General features: G+C 42.3%; 1 protein-coding gene across 1 annotated transcript in view; it reads left to right on the top strand.

Annotated features, from left to right (window-relative positions):
• The window catches only part of clip1a (CAP-GLY domain containing linker protein 1a), a 30266-nt gene that overhangs the window by 663 nt on the left and 10234 nt on the right, over positions 1–19369 (top strand). The window contains exons 2-15 of the mRNA XM_079251363.1: positions 3120–3408; positions 3808–4355; positions 4912–5036; positions 5158–5374; positions 5476–5673; positions 5767–5858; positions 6109–6169; positions 13275–14183; positions 14323–14439; positions 14904–14961; positions 15066–15149; positions 15276–15432; positions 15593–15758; positions 15951–16166. Of these exons, the coding sequence (XP_079107489.1) occupies positions 3318–3408; positions 3808–4355; positions 4912–5036; positions 5158–5374; positions 5476–5673; positions 5767–5858; positions 6109–6169; positions 13275–14183; positions 14323–14439; positions 14904–14961; positions 15066–15149; positions 15276–15432; positions 15593–15758; positions 15951–16166 (3039 nt within the window). The 5' untranslated portion in view covers positions 3120–3317. The remainder of the gene's footprint in view (positions 1–3119; positions 3409–3807; positions 4356–4911; positions 5037–5157; positions 5375–5475; positions 5674–5766; positions 5859–6108; positions 6170–13274; positions 14184–14322; positions 14440–14903; positions 14962–15065; positions 15150–15275; positions 15433–15592; positions 15759–15950; positions 16167–19369) is intronic.

The raw sequence follows: 19369 nt of genomic DNA, 5'->3' as shown, positions 1-19369 counted from the left end.
ACTTGACCGCAGTATTTCTAACAGATGTGCCACCTCATCAACAGATTTCGCTACAGGCAGAGGTGACTGGACAAGTTAAACAGGCCACCTCGTAGACCAGTCACCCACAAAGCGCATGCCATCGTGTTGTAGTTTCAATGTGCGACTTAAGGGTTTGTGGTTTAGCATTTCCGTCAGCTTTTTATGGACTGGGAGCAGGACCAGGGCTTCAGGGTGTTGCCAACGCTTTTCTTCAGTTCCGTCTCTATACTTGTATTTATACTAGTATGAATCTTGCAGCGTCAATTCTGTCAATGTTTCCCAAGGTTTATAAGAAAATAGCTTCCATTTGTGAGGGAATATGATCGTTTTCCAAGCAGTTTCTGAGACTGTGTGGTTCACTGGAAAGTGTTGCAGAAGTTGGGTTAAATGTGTGAATTTAGACTGAGAATTGTTATTCTCACACATGTGTTCAATGTGAAAAGAGGAGCTGGGATAGCTCTGCCTTTCTACACTTTCTGCAGCAGATGTTTCCTCAGGAAGGAACAACTTTAACTTTGATTGTTTAATGTTAAACCAAGAGGGAGTGTGAATTACATCAGATAATGTTGAGATAAAGTTGTCAAGATGTACGTTTGTTTTGGGGGTTAACAATTCATGACTTGACTGAATCAGGGTTATAAGATTTTATCCTTCTTGTGTGATCCAGAAGTGTAACATCAGGCCAGCGCTTGGTTCCATTATGGTTAGGTCATTTGCTAATATTAACCCACTGAAAGGTATTTTGAAATGAAAGTCCACTGCCTTGTGGACTTGTGTAGTAGTTTCCAACCTTCAGTCAGGTATCTCGTATACTGTATGAATTTTATTTAGATGATATCCTCCACATTTTATATCTATTTATAGAGATAGAAATATGTTTTCAGTTTTACTTTAAAGTGTTAAACCTGCTTTGGATTGTAGAGGACAAACACTGAGTAGTTGTGTTCATGGTTTATATTATATCTTTTAGAAATGGGAAATTCTCTTTTAAAAATAGTTTGTCATTATCATTTTAATGTTTGACAATCCCAGCTCTATTTTATAGCATTTCTAACTACATGTTTTTTGGTTCTTCTTTTTTAAAGAGAGGAAATGAAAGCATACTGCATGGGATTTGATTTAAGTCTAAGAATTTTACTTTATATTACACTGGCGTATTAATTCCTTTTAACATTTTCAATCATTGGAATTTGGTTTGCTCCCAAGCTAGAGATTAGACTGAGTCAGTGGCAAAAGATTAACATTTCTGTGGTGGGGAATTTTTGAGTTTAAATGGATCATGTCTAGTTGACTGCCAGTTTATCACTTTGCCTTTTAGATTTTTTTTCTGTAAAACTGTAATAAATATTGATTTAAAATTAAAAGATTAGGTAATAGTTTTTGCAAAATTTGAAAAAAAGTTTTTTTCTATTGATATAAATTTGTGCCATTCTATTTTTTGCCATGGAAGTATTTTCCTTTTTGTCTTTCTTTCTTTCTCTTGATTTCTTTTGACTAGAGGGCAGTAATAAGTGTCATTCGTAGCACATCAAGAAAAAACTGGAACACTATGTCCAAAGTAGGTCGTGTCGGCTGATGACTGCCCTTCATTCTTTTGAGAAACGTCTCAAAAGGAGTGAGAGAGCTTCTCCTCGTGGCTGTTTTGACAGTGTCATACTGTAGCCCTTAGGTGTTTTCTGTAATTAAAGGTGTGTTTATTTGATCCAGCAGAGCAAGTCCAGTGTTGTTGTTTTTTCTGAATCACTCAAACAAATGGCTTTACGGTTTATGTGGGAGAATAAGATTTTGAATGCATTCAAGATTATCTGAATTCAAAAACATTATGAAAAATTCAAACATGTTTTTGTCTTTCAAAGTTGTTCAGTGTTATCCACAGTTTTGTGTGCTCTTGTTGCCTAAACAGTGTTAAAAGTGCATTTCAGAATGTACTATCTAAATCTTATTTTAAAGTGATCAGTAGCAGAATATCAGGAAGGCATCTTTCACATTGGTGCAAACATGTCTATTAGAACTTAACAATATATTGTTTGAGTGTTGTCAATGTGTATGTGTGCAATGGTCACATTGGAGGTCCTTCAGTGTAGGAGGCAAATTAATCTTATGTTCTCATCAATTTCAAGAGTAGGCTACATGACACAGAAAAAATGCATTGTCAGTTTTTTCTAATTTTGTGCAGCCCTAATGTTTTTATACACTTTCCAGGCTATAGTAACCATGTGTGTACATTTGTCACCATAGAATTGTAATTATGAATGGTGTGAGTGCATTTTTATCATTGTTTGTGTGCATTTAGCCTTCATTGACTGAGTGATGTGGATTAGGAGTAACATACTTGGTGTTTCTGTGCTCCAGTTCAGCAGAGCCATTTCAGAGATGCAGCTGATCTCTGAAGTGCCTCTGAAAGCTACACGTTTCTTGTTGTCACAGTCAATAAGTGTGCATGCTTTTCTTTTATTTAGCCAGTGATGATAATGCCTGTATTTAAAAGAAAAAAAAAACTGTTTCAAAATGTATGGCTGACAGCAGGCAGAGGTAGACTCAGTGTCAATAGAGCATTTAGCCAATCTGTGTCTGTGTTGTGGTAATCTGACAAACAGGATAATCTGCTGCTGCTGCTGGTCATGTTTCTACAGTAATCTTGTTTTAGGAAAGCTGACAGCTTGCCTTACATGAATTTAGATTGCAGATTGAGTGAAAACATTTTTGATGCTGTGTATTGTGATGAAGGTCTCGTATGTTGAGCTATTCAGAAGTTCAAGATTGTTGTCATACATTGGCCTTTGACGGGTTATTTTTAAATATAGATGTCACGTTTTTTTGTGTGTGTATTGAAGAGCTTGTTGCCATAATAGTAACAAAATATCTCCATTACCAGAGGACCTAAAACAAAGTCAGTGATTATACCTCATGGACATATGTGCTGTCTATTTACTAGTTTATAAAAGGCTATTAATTCTTGTCAACATAAATGACACGCTTTCTACTGTTATACATATGATGATTTAAATAATACTTTCTTTAGACATTAGCGTTGTGTTGTGTTAAAATATATGTCTGAGTAAATATAATGATTGAATTTTCTTTCTTTCTCTCAACAGGGTTCCTTTCATAAACATCACTTTTTCCCCTTCTCCCCTTTCCTGATTTTTTTTTCTTTTTTTTTTTTTTCTTCTTTTTTTGTTAATTTCATCCTTACTTTGGTGTGGTGAGACAACTTTGCCATCAGTGAGGTGGACAATTGTGTTGATGGTCCCCACTAACGGATACAAGCCTTGTGGGTCAGGTCACTTGAAAATATGAGCACAGCAAAGCCTACTGGGATCAAAGTGCCAAGCAAGATTGCTAGGCCACCTGGACCTGGAGCCCCTAAGACCAACCCAAGCACAGGTAAGGTTCAGCTGTTGTTGTTGTTGTTGTTTATGCCATCTAATATTTCTTGGCTGTGGATATCATTGATAATGTTTCTGCAAGGATCAAGCTGATTTATTTCCAGCTGTATTATTAGGCTAATGTTACACATTTATATTTCCCTGGTTTTAAATAAGTTGATTATTTTTTTATTTTTATATTATCTTAAGGAAGTGTTGAATTGCGTGTGTTCACACAGTACACTGGGATTTTGGACACCATGTTTATTTATTGCCAAGCTAAATATGTAACTTATAAGAAGAATAATCAACTTCACCTGAAAAGGCAGTGCTCCAGTACCCAACAATGAGCTAAACTGAATTGGTTAATGTGGCTAATTTAAGTTAGTTACTAAATGGATGAACTGTTATCTTTCAGCTAAAGTTGCTGTGGCTGACAAATCAACTGCAAGTGCCAGTGGAGAAGATGGCAAGAATGCTGAGGAGAGCTTCCAGATTGGGGATCGAGTATGGGTGAATGGAAATAAGCCTGGCTACTTACAGTTTTTAGGAGAGACACAGTTCGCCCCAGGACAGTGGGCAGGGATTGTCCTAGATGAGCCAATTGGTAAGAATGATGGGTCGGTGGCAGGTGTGCGGTACTTCCAGTGCGAAGCTCTTCGAGGGATATTTACCCGCCCTTCCAAGTTGTCTCGCACAGAGGGGGAAGCTAATGGAACTCAGACTGCACCCCCATCCCGTGCAGCATCACCCACTCCCTCAGTTGGAAGCGTAGCCTCACATACACCTGCCACGAAATCAGCCATACCCTCAAGTGCTGTGGCAGCCAAGAAGACCTCATCCACTACAACAACTACTGCATCCTCTAATCTTGCGCGCACCAACAGTGAATCCGTCTCCAACCTTTCAGAGACTGGATCAGTGAAGAAGGGCGAAAGGGAACTGAAGATGGGTGACCGTGTTTTGGTAAAGTTTGTTTAAGTATTTTTTAAATCATATGACCCATGGAGCCCCTCTCTTTCTTAAGAATGAGAGAAATTAACATAGGAAAGATGTTTAATTTAATTTAGCTGTCATCCACCCTGTAAGCTAGTGGACATACTTGAGTTTTAGCCATCTACGCTCAGTCCTGTAGAGCTGCTTATAAGTCAATGACAACCTTCCTTCATCCTATGAATTCTCTTTTTGTCCCTTTCTTCAACCTAAAGGCTTTGCAGCACATTATGCTAAGAGGAAGTATCTCTTTCCAGTGGGGCTATTAAGGAAATGTGCTCATTAACAGTATCATGTATTATCATGTAAACCTTGCAACTATGTATTTTAAAATGATCACAAGAGAAACAAGGATTTTAATGCTATTAATCTGACCTTATTCTGTTCAAAGCAGCATATTTTTGTTTCTGTTGCTTTTATGGAATTATCTCACTCAGGGTTTTTAGCAAGCAAAGCTGATTACTTTTTAGGCCTCTTTTATCTGTTAAGAGGATTAAATGGGGGCTAATGTTTGGCGTTTCCTTCTCAGGTTGGTGGTACAAAAGCTGGAGTGGTACGTTTCCTTGGAGAAACAGATTTTGCCAAAGGCGAGTGGTGTGGTGTGGAACTAGATGAGCCTCTTGGAAAGAATGATGGGGCAGTGGCAGGCACAAGGTGCAGAAGTCAAGTGGTCTTTGGATATTTCAAAGAAGTTTTTTGTTTTCGTTTTTTCAAAGCGCATGTCTTCCAGTATTTAACATTTTTATTCTTCCTTTTTCCATTTATCTGTCCCCAGATATTTTCAGTGCCAGCCTAAATATGGCTTGTTTGCTCCAGTTCACAAAGTCACACGTATCGGTTTCCCCTCCACCACACCAGCCAAAGCAAAAACAACAGTTCGGAAAGTAGTGGCCACACCATCTGGGCTGAAAAGAAGCCCTAGTGCCTCATCCATCAGTACCATGAGCTCGGTGGCCTCTTCTGTCAGCGCTAAGCCAAGTCGAACAGGCTTGGTGAGTCCCATACATGTTCTGTGTTGGCAATATTAAGAAATTGCATACACATGTTTTAATCTGTGCTCATTCAACATGTTATGCTTATTGAATTTGTACAGCTAACAGAGACATCGTCAAGGTATAATCGAAAGATTTCAGGCACCACAGCCCTACAGGAAGCCCTGAAAGAGAAGCAACAGCATATTGAGCAGCTAATGGCTGAGAGGGACATGGAAAGAGCTGAAGTTGCGAAGGCCACCAGCCATGCTGGAGAGATGGAACAAGAAATTACTCTGCTCAGGGATGATCAAGAGCAGGTCAGCTTGCTCACTGATCCATTCATACTGTTAATTTGAAAGTCTTTGAAAATAACATTGGTGTGGGTTTTTTTTTGTTTTTTGTTTTTTTAGATGGAGGCAAAAATGGATCAGCTGCGTGCCTTGGTAGAAGCTGCAGACAAAGAGAAAGTGGAGCTGCTGAACCAACTAGAGGAGGAGCGCAGGTAGGAAGTCTCCAGAAATTTGATTATCCAAAGACACACATAACCCAGGACAGTGTTAATGAATTGTTTTCATATAAGGAATCACTGTGTTCAGAGAGAAAAAGACAAGGCATCTTTTTAGGTTGTGATGCATTTATAAACTTAAGAAGTCATAAGATCAGCTTAGCTTTGCTCTCCTTATGTGGTTTTTGTGCCTTTTGTTAAATTTAATGTCTTTGTGGGGGTTGATTGTTTTTCTCTTGATAAATAGGAAAGTGGAGGACCTCCAGTTTCGTGTGGAGGAAGCTTGTATTACCAAAGGAGACCTGGAGGTAATTCTGCAACAGAGATACATATTTTTGCAAGTTACTTTGCAACATTTCTAAACCGGGAAAAATCGTGAAAGTGGGAAAAAACAAAAGAAAATGTCTTAACATTTAATCTAAAGCTCATCTTGCCAGTTCAGAATCTTACTGTTAGTTATGAGTCAGCACATCCTCCCATCATCCATTTTGCCTAAACCTTACTCCACTCCCATGTTAATTTATTTTTCTTTTTTCCTCAGTCATTCTTTATGCAGCATATCAAGTTAAGTTAGCATGAAGTCAGCTGGCATCGTTTGTCACAGAGCTTCAGTCAAGTCTATTTAGGCCATTTGCATTATCATCCTGGCTGAAGGACAGTTTGATACCAGTGTCATCTTGTATTTTGCACTGCGCTGTCAAATGCAGCCAGTGGTGAAAACAGGCTCGGGCTTTGATGTCAAGAATTTTCCAAAACCAGAAATGAATCCAGTCAAACTTGACTTCTATAAATCAGTCTCTCTATCAGTGGTCTTGATATTGTTATACAAGGGTTAGCCTGGTGAGAGAGAGAGGTGTAAATTGCAAAAACGATGTATGTTCAATCATTAAGTGTTGTTTTATATACATCTTTACCTATTCTGAGAGAAATAATTTAGATTTAAATGATCCCCTAAACGTTAGAGGTTTGTAAATTATAAAAGGTTCTACAATTTGCTTTTACGTTCAGATTATCATTTTTTAAAATGGAATTTCCGGGGCTTATCTTTTTCTTTTCATTTGTATTTGCCCCTGTTACATTTACATCCCAGAATACCATGTCTGGGGTTCTGGACCCCAGCGCTGTCTAAGTTTATATCTGATCAAATAATCCATTTGTTCCACAGTGCTGCAAAGGGACCATCTCAGTTATCCCAAAGGCATCCAAGCTCAAAAGAGTTGTTTAATGAGGGCAACAGGGTTGGAAAATCCCTTTTTATCTTCTAACAACTGAGCACTAACAGTTGCGCACAGCCATGGATATATTACAAAAATGCATGCAGCTTCAAACAAAAACCAAAACATAAAGTAACCAGGCCAAACTAAGAAATACTTTTACCTCAAGCTGTTGAAAGTTGTACTAATGTTCAGTTGTAATTTTCCATGCCTCCCTGCTCAGTGATGTGACCTTATTACTTGTTCTTCCCTCTCGCCCTCGTCTTTCATGTTGGTCCAGTGCTCAGCATGAAACCACTGGAAATGCTCCCTTGTCACACCACTTCCCAGTCACAGACCTGAATTCAGTTTACACTCAACAGCCAAAGGGGAATGACACTTATCTCAAGAAATAAAATGTAATGTTTGGAAAGAGGTCAAATGTCAGTGTGGATCATAGATTTTAAAGGATTTTTAAATAATCATTGAAAGTACTCTTAAGAAAATAAGCAAGTGAAATAACGTACACATTGTTGGTTCTTAATCACATCCACCCTGCTTTCTTATAATTGTGTGGATTTGTTATTTAAGCTAAGTAATTACATTTCATAGTTTATATGATCCTCAGGAAACCTGAGCAGGTCCTTGTGCCTTTGATTTAGAATTGGTACTATCAAAGTTTAAATGATTATGGCATAGTAATAAAGCACAAAACTGTGCTAATACACTTTATCTTAATAATTTCATGAAATCAAACTATTTTACACTATACCAAGAATTCAGATTTTTTTTTTTTTTTTTTTTTTTTTTTTTTTAAATTTTATTTTTCACATCTTGTATATTTTGGTAGGTTACAATTCTTGCACGTGGCGGTCTGATAACTGGTGTTTTTGTTTTATTAATGACGCTTCAGTGTGAGCAATGGCCTCAGCACAGAAAAGAGAAAGTTGTGAGTTCTGAATATGCTATAAGTTTAATTTGTTTATCATTTTTGGACATAGATAAATATTTAATTCTTTTAACCACTTCTACAGCAGTAGGTGATGTTTTGTGTCATGTAATTCATTTCTTTAATGTGAAGTTTTGTTATCAGGAAATAACTAGCACTACTTTGTCTCTACGCTGTGGTGAAGCCATTAAGAACTGGATTTATGCTTTGGTTTTACTCATATTATCAAGTTTTCTGTGTATCATAACAGTCGGTGTGCTTTGTTCACCAGGTGCATGGTTATTTCCAAACTGCTCCCATCTACATACTCATCCTGCACATCCATAATATGTGTACATGTTACCCTCTTGTGCTGCTTGTCTTGTATTTCCCACTGCTCATTCACAAGAACTCATTTTGCAGATCTTTATGGCACAGCCTGAAATTTCTGCATGGAGGTGTCCTCTATTTTTCACTCATCTACCACTCACCACATCCACTCAGTACTCTTTCCCCCAAACCTTTTAAATACTTACACACAAACACACATACACTCATGATCTCTCCTGTCTCCCTCCCTCTCTGTCTGCGTTGGGCTGGCATGTGATGGTGGCACTGGTGTGTTCTCTTCCTCTCCCCCTTGTTTACTAACAGACGCAGACCAGACTGGAGCATGCCCACATTAAGGATCTTGAACAGAGCCTGCTCTTTGAAAAGACCAAAGCTGAGAAACTCCAAAGAGAGTTAGAAGACACTAGGGTAATGAATTCTGCTCTGGGGTATGCTGCGTTGGGAAAGAGGGCCTGAGCCAGGTATAGGCCAAAAGAATTACAAGTTTGAAAGAGAGGTGCCAGTCAGTAATCTGAGTTCTGATTTGTACGAGCTTGTGGTGACTGTGCTTCACATATTTTTTGATTTTTATTTATTTATTTATTTTTTTTCTCCCCCCCTCATTTCTTATAAGACAAGTAATGGTCTTCCTCTTATTAAAACATCGATTCAAACAAGTAACTTATTGAATACATCGAGTTATTTAAATTTATCCTGCATTAAATAAACAGTATTGTATTTAAATTGATCTGCTCTAAATGATGATGCATTTTCACATATCACTTTTTACAATTCATTATTGTTAAACATCAAAACGGCAACCTAAATTGACAACTTTTATCTTTTTCAATAAGTTCTCCATCCTGGACTTACTGTTGCCTGTTGGTATTGCTGCTTAACCAGACAGACAATCTTCCCCTTTGTCCCCCCCCCCCCCCCAAAAAAATCATTTTCTAAGTTGTCCTATGTTCTACTTCCCTAGTCTCCTCTGGCATCCATTTGTCCTGCTTATCTGGTGTCCTTGCGTATTGCTAGTCTAAAAACCTGCTCCACCTCCCAGATTATGCATCCTGGTCTTCTTCCATGGTATTAGTCATAAGGATTATACATTTTTGGGTTGTTGATACAATTTCAAGATTACAAATAATTCCCCTTTCATCGCCAAACTTCAACAGTATGTTGTATCAAAGATAATGATTAACAATCTTAACTAAATCTTAGAATGAGTTGATGGAAGTCATCCATCCATCCATCCATCTTCTGCCGCTTATCTGGGGTCGGGTCGCGGGGGCAGCAGCCTAAGCAGGGAAGCCCAGACTTCCCTCTCCCCAGCCACATTTGCCAACTCTGCGGGGGGGATCCCGAGGCGTTCCCAGGCCAGCCGAGAGATGTAATCCCTCCAGCGTGTCCTGGGTCTTCCCCGGGGTCTCCTCCCAGAGGGACGTGCCTGGAACACCTCACCAGGGAGGCGTCCAGGAGGCATCCTGACCAGATGCCCGAGCCACCTCAACTGGTTCCTCTCGATCCGAAGGAGCAGCGGCTCTACTCTGAGCCCCTCCCGGATGACCGAGCTCCTCACCCTATCTCTAAGGGAGAGCCCGGCCACCCTGCGGAGGAAACTCATTTCAGCCGCCTGTATACGAGATCTCGTTCTTTCGGTCACGACCCACAGCTCATGACCATAGGTGAGGGTAGGAACGTAGATCGACTGGTAAATCGAGAGCTTCGCCTTCTGGCTCAGCTCCTTCTTCACCACGACAGACCGGCGCAGAGCCCGCATTACTGCAGACGCCCCACCGATCCGTCTGTCGATCTCGCGCTCCATCCTTCCCTCACTCGTGAACAAGACCCCGAGATATTTAAACTCCTCCACTTGAGGCAGGACCTGACCCCCGACCCGGAGAGGGCAATCCACCCTATTCCGGCTGAGGACCATGGTCTCAGATTTGGAGGTGCTGATTCTCATCCCAGCCGCTTCACACTCGGCCGCGAATCGCTCAAGCGAGAGCTGGAGATCACGACCAGATGAAGCCAACAGGACCACGTCATCCGCAAAAAGCAGGGACCCAATCCTGAGGCCACCAAGTCGGATCCCCTCAACACCTCGGCTGCGCCTAGAAATTCTGTCCATATAAGTTATGAACAGAATCGGTGATAAAGGGCAGCCTTGGCGGAGTCCAACCCTCACCGGAAACGGATCCGACTTACTACCGGCAATGCGGACCAAGCTCTGACACCTGTCGTACAGGGACCGGACAGCTCGTACAAGGGGGTCCGGTACCCCATACTCCCGGAGTACCCCCCACAGGAGCCCTCGGGGGACACGGTCGAATGCCTTCTCCAGGTCCACAAAGCACATGTAGACTGGTTGGGCAAACTCCCATGCCCCCTCCAGGACCCCAGAGAGGGTATAAAGCTGGTCCACTGTTCCGCGACCAGGACGAAAACCACACTGCTCCTCCTCAATCCGGGATTCGACTATCCGGCGGACCCTCCTCTCCAGGACCCCTGAATAGACCTTACCAGGGAGGCTGAGGAGTGTGATTCCCCTGTAATTGGAACACACCCTCCGGTCCCCCTTCTTAAAAAGGGGGACCACCACCCCAGTCTGCCAATCCAGCGGTACTGCCCCCGATGTCCACGCGATGCTGCAGAGGCATGTCAGCCAGGACAGCCCCACAGCATCCAGAGCCTTAAGGAACTCCGGGCGGATCTCATCCACCCCCGGGGCCTTGCCGCCAAGGAGCTTTTTGACCACCTCAGCGACTTCAGCCCCAGAGATAGGAGAGTCCACCCCTGAGTCCACCAGCTCTGCTCCCTCATGGGAAGACGTGTTGGTAGGATTGAGGAGGTCTTCGAAGTATTCCCTCCACCGACCCACAACGTCCCGAGTTGAGGTCAGCAGCTCCCCACCTCCACTGTACACAGTATTGATGGAGCACTGCTTCCCCCTCCTGAGCCGCCGGATGGTGGACCAGAATCTCCTCGAAGCTGTCCGGAAGTCTTTCTCCATGGCCTCGCCAAACTCCTCCCATGCCCGAATTTTTGCCTCGGCAACAGCCGAAGCCGCATGCCGCTTAGCCCACCGGTACCCATCAGCTGCCTCCAGAGTCCCACAGGCCAAGAAGGCTCGATAGGACTCCTCCTTCAGCTTGACGGCATCCCTCACTGCTGGTGTCCACCGAGTCCTGGGATTACCGCCACGACAGGCACCAACTACCTTACATCCACAGCTCCGGCTGGCCGCCTCGGCAATAGAGGCACGGAACACAGCCCATTCGGACTCAATGTCCCCCGTCTCACTCGGGACATGTTCGAAGCTCTGCTGAAGGTGGGAGTTGAAGCTCGCTCTGACAGGGGACTCAGCCAGACGTTCCCAGCAGACCCTCACAACACGTTTGGGCCTGCCAGCTCTGACCGGCTTCCTCCCCCACCATCTGAGCCAACTCACCACCAGGTGGTGATCAGTTGACAGCTCCGCCCCCCTCTTCACCCGAGTGTCCAAGGCATGTGGCCGCAGGTCCGACGATACGACTACAAAGTCAATCATTGAACTGCGGCCCAGGGAATCCTGATGCCAGGTGTACATATGGACACTCTTATGCTGGAACATGGTGTTCGTTATAGACAATCCATGACGAGCACAGAAGTCCAACAACAAAACACCATTTGGGTTCAGAGGGGGGGGACCATGCCTCCCAATCACTCCCCTCCAGGTCTCACTGTCATTGCCCACGTGAGCATTGAAGTCCCCCAGCAGAACAATGGAGTCCCCAGAAGGAGCACCCTCCAGCACTCCCTCCAAGGACTCCAGAAAGGGTGGGTCCTCTGAACTGCCGTTCGGTGCATAAGCACAGACAACAGTCAGGACCCGTCCCCCCACCCGGAGGCGGAGGGAAACTACCCTTTCATCCACCGGGGTAAACCCCAACGTGCAGGCACCAAGCTGGGGGATGATGAGAATGCCCACACCTGCTCGGCGCCTCTCACCATGAGCAACTCCAGAGTGGAAGAAGGTCCAGCCCCTCTCGAGGGTACTGGTTCCAGAGCCCAAGCCATGCGTCGAGGTGAGTCCAACTATATCTAGTCGGAACCGCTCAACCTCGCGCACAAGCTCAGGCTCCTTCCCCACCAGAGAGGTGACGTTCCACGTCCCTAGAGCCAGCTTCTGCAGCCGGGGATCGGACCGCCAGGGTCCCCGCCCCTTGCTGCCGCCCAGCTCACATTGCACCCGACCCCTACGGCTCCTCCCGCAGATGGTGAGCCCACGGGAGGTGGGGCCCATGTAACCCTTTCGGGCTGAGCCCGACCGGGCCCCATGGGCGAAGGCCCGGCCACCAGACGCTCGCTCTCGTACCCCGCCTCCAGGCCTGGCTCCAGAGGGGGGTCCCGGTAACCCGCGTCCGGGCAAGGGAACATTCATGCCCAGGTTAGTCGTCATCATAGGGGTCTATGAGCCGTGCTTGGTCTGGTCCCTCCCCTAGACACCTGTTTGCCATGGGTGACCCTACCAGGGGCATAAAGCCCCCGACAACATAGCTGCTAGGATCTTCGGGACGCACAAACCCCTCCACCACGATAAGGTGACGGCTCAGGGAGAGGAGTTGATGGAAGTAATTCAGTAATTTAGTTTGCTTTAGTTTTATCTGATAATGGTAAATGTCTTTTATACTAATGCTGTTCCAAACTTTTTGTGTTCACTCTCATTATTTGACAATTCAATTTTTAGACTCAAGAGGTCAGTGTGAAGCCTTATTTTGACTCAAATGTTTTTATACCGTCCTCCTTTATACCAGCAAAGCAAAGTTTTAATATTCTGACCTATGTATTTCACTTTTAGACTTGTTTGTTCCTTAAGTGTTAAAAGTTACCACAATATCTGTTAATGTAATTTTAACTGAAAATAATGCTTAAATTTGTAGACTTGAACATTTTTTAACGCAAGATTGCTGCTTTTTAAAGGTTGCTACTGTGTCTGAAAGATCCCGTATTATGGAGCTGGAGAAGGACCTTTCACTGCGAACAAGAGAGGTAGCTGACCTGCAGCTGCGTCTTGGTGTCCAGCAGAGTTCTGAGGACTCAAACTGTACTATTTCTCCACTACTGGAAGAGATAAACTCTCTTAAAGATCAGTTAGCGTCTCAAGAAGCTAAGTGGCAAGAAGAAGTGGGGAAATACAAAGAGAAGCTTGAAACTCAAGACAAAGTCCACAGTGAGGCGCTTGTCCAGCTTCAGGCTACATCCGTGAGGCTGTCTAGTAATACAGAACAGTTGCAGATGCGCCTAAACCAGGCTGAGAAGGAAAATGCTGACACTGTTCAACTTTGGCGTTCCAAGCTGGAGTCTGCAAATGCCTCTCACCAGCAAGCTATTGAAGAGCTGAAAGTGTCCTTCAGCAAAGGTGCTGGTGCCCAAACAGAAGAACTTGTAGAAACCAAAAGTGCACTCGAAAAACTTAAGGTGGAGTACAAGCTGGCTCAAGAAGCAGCTGCAGCCAAACATGAAGCCGACTCCTCAGCCTGGACCCAGGAGTCCCATGCACTGAAGGCACAGCTGTTGGCCTTAACTGAGGACAAAGAACGACTGGAAGAGTTGCTACGGTCCAGCATCGAAAAAGCAGAGGAACAACACCTTGTGGAAATGGAGGATGTACTTGGAAAACTTCATGTTGCTGAAATAAGGGTAAAGGAGCTTGAGGAGAATGATGCAAATTTGGCACAACAGTCTCAAGACAAAGACAGAGAAACCAAAGAACAAATGTCAGAAGTTGTGGCTCTACAGAGCCAATTAACTCAAGGTAATCAGGAGCTTGTTACTCTAAAGAGTCAATTAGAGGAAGCCCAGAATCAAAGAGAAACGCAGAGTGAAAAGGTGAGTGCTTAAAAACCTCGCAACCAAGTTTTTAACAGTAGTTATTTACAGTACACTCTCTTCCAAAAAAAAAAAAACCCAAAAATAAAACGAAGCCTTTTGAACTTTAAAAAATTTTTTTTTTTTACTTATGTTGCAGGTTATTGAACTTGGCTCACAGCTAGAGGGTAAAAAGCAGGAAGTCATCTCTCTTCAGGAGACACTGACTACTGTAAAGCAACAGAAGAACACCATGGAACAAGAACTTGGAAGCCTGGTAATAGATTGACACCATACAATGCAACTTTATATTTTTTGAGGATCCTGAAATATGACCCAAAGTGCTTCAACACAAGCATTATGGAGCCCTGTGCTATAACAATGGCTGGCAGCCAGTGAGGTAATAAAGATTGAAGACATGAATAACTCACACTTGTTTTAAAGCTAAGAAGTCCCGTTTTAAAACAAGTTTTAGGAACAACAAGAGAAAGAGCCTGTCTATCTGAGGTACTTGTTCTATAATTTAGGAGCTAAAACTGAAAAGGTTTGGATTTCTAAACGGTCTTTTGGACAGTTAAAAGCATCTGGTTAGCTGATCTAAGAACATGTGAAGGCTTGTAGGAGTGAAGCCACAGACCGTCAAGACTGAAAAACACTGATAATGGACATAAACAGGAAGCAAATGAAGGCACACTTGTATTTTGCTGCTACTGTAGTATGCTAATAATTTTTTCCCCACAGAAACAAAGGTTTGCAGAATGCACAGAGGAGCTGAATAAAACCGCAAAAACCTTGCAAGGTAAATAATTTAACCAGTTTTTTTGTTGAACTAATAAAATATTTTTACATCTACCTTTGCCTCATCTGCTACAACCATGGTTTTTTGGCTTGTATTTTTTTCAGAAACAGTTGAGAAGCTTGGTGCCAAGGAAGATATGTTTACATCCTTAACCATAGAGTCTGAGTCTCTTAAAAGTCAGTTTGTTGGTAAGCAGATTGAATGTTTGTTGTTCTGTGTATATTTGAATAAAAAGGACCCACTATTCTATTATATCTTTTCTTATGTATCAAATTTGAGGTCCTTTTGTTGAAACTTGCCTTGTTTTTAATTAGGGATGGAAAGAAAGCTGAAGGCTGCAGATGAAAAACTTGAGCAGCTTTCAAAGGACAAAACCAAGCTGGAAAATGATATTTCAGACATGATGAAAGCATCTGGTGATAGTTCAGTACAGCTGACCAAAATGAATGAAGACCTCATACAAAAAGAACGGTACTAAACTTGATTATCCACAACTTAAGTTTTACAAATCGGGGAAAGTAAATTTTGCTGTATAACTCAATAAATATAACTTAGTTTTTTATTATTCCGTTGATGAATTTTTTTCTTTTATTTGTTATTACACATCTTTCTCTTTTATATCATTTTGCAGAAGGCTTGAAGTCCTACAGAATGAACTTGCAGAGGAGAAGGAGAACGTGGCACATTTAAAGGAACAGCTTCAGCAAGAACAATCAAGTAAACTGCAGGAATTGAAAGAAACCAGAGATTCTCATCAGACTGAATTAAGTAGTCTTCAAGAGAAGATTTCTACCTTGGTTAGTATTTTGATATCGCTGCAATAGATCCGTTTTTTTGTTGTTGTTTTTGTTTTCATTCTGGATATTTACTGGGGAACTTATCTGAAAAAGTCTGTCAAAATCACTGTACTGCATGTGTGGACATTTTTGTTGATGGCAAAATTGATAACTGTTGACCTCTTATTGGCTTTGTTGTTTCCTCCCTTGTAGGAGAAGACTGTTGAACAGAGTGAGACCCTTGTTGAGGAGCTGAAGGCCTCACAAGAGAAATCTCTCTCTCAGGCTTTGGAACTCCATGTCAAGGAGCTGGAGGAGCTGCAGACTCAGGTTGACAAGCTGAAGCAGGAGCTCTCGTCTTCCAAGGACAAAACCCAGGAGTTGGAGAAGGCCGTTTCTGAGCTGCTGCCATACAAGGAACAAGCTCAGGTAAGCCAGACTGCTTCAGGTCTTTTTTTGTTTTGTTTTTTTCTTTTACCTTTTTAAAATTATTTCAGAAATTTCAAAAGCATTTTTTTGTACAACAAAAATCAAATCCGCTTAAACAAACAAGCAAAAAATGAGATCATGCACAGCAAAGCAGTAGGTGACATTATGCACATCTTTTTTTTTTTCTCCATTTTTGTATCAGTGACTGATATCTATCATCAGTATTATCCCACTTCATTACTGTCTGGATTGTGGTTTTTATTCCCTTCACATACTATAGTATAAACTCAATTTAAATGACATTCCTCTCTTAATGGATTCAGAAAGTATTAAGACCTGTTCAGTTTTAATACTTATCAGACCTTAGACATGAAAGAAAATTAACAATTGAATAAAAGTGACTATATTTTATTCATTTTAGGAAAATATGACTTATTTATCAAAGAAAAATTGAAGATATTAATGGAGAGATATGAAACTAGAAATAAGGAGGGCACATGCATTATGTGTTACATGTTAAAGGAGTTTGTAACCCGTAGTTGGTAAAATGATAAGTTACTGGGTAACACTATAACAAATGGTAACAGTGAATTTTCAAATATAATTGATAGTTATGGAACTATGAATTTGGGCTGTTATCAGAAGAAACTAAGGTCGTCTCTAGGAGGTTAAGAGCCAGTAATAACATACACAAGAAGTTGTTACTGCAAGTACCCGTGTATTTTCTTATTATGAAGTAAAGTGACAAGTGACAATATTTACAATTTGTACAGCCTAGGTCATGACCTTAAGAAAGCAACATGAATAACATTTCAAAAACGCTTATATAAAATGCATGGAAAGAGACAACATTAGAAAATAAGTTATCAGTGAACAACCAATAGTTCATCAATCAAGATCACAAAATCCCCAAATTCCCACCCCAAAGGTCCCAAGGATCCCAGAGTTTGTAGGCGGGCCTAGGCGAGGCCCAACACAGTTGGGGGTGCAGATGGTATAATCCAAGGGGGGGAGAAGGCACGACAGTCCGTAATATAAAGCACAAAGTGCTAAAGTGCTAAAGTTCAACAGTTTATAATTAAACTGCAGCAGGGTGACTGGGCGCAAATGGGGGCAAGGGCATGTGTATCTTAGCTCCTACCGCTTGGACAGGAGGATCGTTGAGGAATTCAGCTTCCTGGGCTCGTAGCTCACCATCAACTGGGTTTAAATTGGAACAAAAGAAAGACCCAGCCAACTCGCAGTGACTATATTAACACGGTCACTCGCTTTGCACGGCTCTGTTCCAGTGACACACACCTGCTGCAGCTTATCCCCATTCAACCCCCGTGCCTCGCAACCGCCGGAGCCGGCATGATTAAAAATACTCGGTCACATGATTCACGTGCATCACGTGGCTACTGAAATCCCGCGGAAAGGGCCCGAAATCACGCGAGAAGTCAGCGCGGCTCATTTACAGGCAGTGGTGGAATTAGTTATAAAGAAGGCATTTTATCTGTATGTTATCTACAGGGGTTACAAGTTCCATCTCATTGCACAAGTAGTTGTGTTGTTGTGGGAAGTAAAAAACAGAATTAGTCTCTGCTAGAAGTCTGTTGTGTGACAAGGATGTTGTTCAGCTGCAATTGCAGCATTCTCCTTCCCACAGTGACTTCCCGCACAGAACCAGCTGCTTTCTCTGATTGTTGAATTGAATATAACGTTAATCTATAAAACATAATTACAAAATGAAAACATTGTTGGATGATTTTAGATTGGTTAACTTACTTCCTATAAAAGTTTTAAAAAAAAGAAAGAAATCTTTTCCAAAATTATTTCTTTTTTTTGTAAAATTGATTCCACAGATTTGTAGTGGACTTTAATGTAATCTAAATATGACAATATGAAGTTATTTGTATATAGTCAAGAAAGGTTTGTGTTTCTACTTCACCTCAGGGCAGAAGATTTCATAAGAGCCCTTTTTTAGTGTTTGAAAAACCACAGTTGCAAAGCTTAAATAGAGAACCAAGAGGTGGCTCTGTTGGACAAGAAGGGTAAACCAAGAAAGCAACAAACTAGCACTCACTCTCAGCTGAACTTAAGAAAAAAACCTGTAGTGGAAAAAAAAAAAGTCTGTCAGAGATAGAATTACAGATTTATCTTTCAAAACGTGTTCACGGTGCAATCAAGTCAAATGTAAATCTGCAAATTTGGAGTGTGCAGAAGAGTGAAGGGGTTTGACACTTTCTGGATCCACTGAAGTGTGTGTTCAGCATTTATTTTGAGTTCTGGTATCTGTTACTTTCAGCATTGTTCAGCAGCCTGCTTTTTAACTGGACCATTTTCACTTTCTAACATCACGGCAGGCTTTCAGTGACATTGGCTTTAGCGTTACACAATTTACCGTATTTTCACGACCATAAGGCGCACCGCACCAAAAGGCGCAGTCTCAGTTATGTGCTCCTCTTCTGTATTTAACACATACACAAGGCGCACCTGACCATTGGGCGCGGGTTTTATGTACCGGTACAATCCACGCCCACACTCCCCCCTTTAACATTTTCAATGCACACAAGCATACAAGTATGCCTTTTTAAAAATAGAGTGGGAGCAAAACTGAGTTTGGTTGTGCTTTATTTAAGTATTGATTACAAAGTTGTTGTTTTTTTACCGGTAATCGTCATTAGTCAAACCCATCAAAGTCCTCATCCTCTGTTTCGGAGTTGAACAGCTGCGCTAAATCTCCAGCAAACATGTGAGGTTCACTTTCTTCAATGTCAGAGTCACTTTCCGTGCCGTGCGGCTCCTCGGAAATGATGCCGGCTTTTGCGAAAGCGCGGACAACAGTACCAGCAGACACGTTAGCCCAAGCATCTACAATCCATTCGCATATTGTGGCGTAACTCGCCCGGCGCTGCCTTCCACTCTTAGTGAAACTGTGGTCTCCATCGGTCATCCATCGCTCCCACGCCGCTCGCAGCCTTACTTTGAACGGCCGGTTCACACCGATGTCCAGCGGTTGTAGTTCCTTCGTCAGGCCTCCCGGAATGACAGCAAGCTCAGAGTTAATTTGTTTCACTTGTTTTTTCACATCAGCTGTGAGATGGGCACGCATAGAGTCACAGATCAACAGCGATGGTGATGTGTGAAAAAAACCACCTGGTCTCTTTACATACACCTCCCTCAGCCATTCTTTCATCATTTCCTCATCCATCCAGCCCTTT

This window comes from Telmatherina bonti, assembly GCF_933228915.1.
Source record: "Telmatherina bonti genome assembly, chromosome: 13".
Taxonomy (NCBI): Eukaryota; Metazoa; Chordata; class Actinopteri; order Atheriniformes; family Telmatherinidae; genus Telmatherina; species Telmatherina bonti.
The sequence above is the reverse complement of the archived record's forward strand: the minus strand, read 5'-3'. Positions and strand labels throughout refer to the sequence as shown.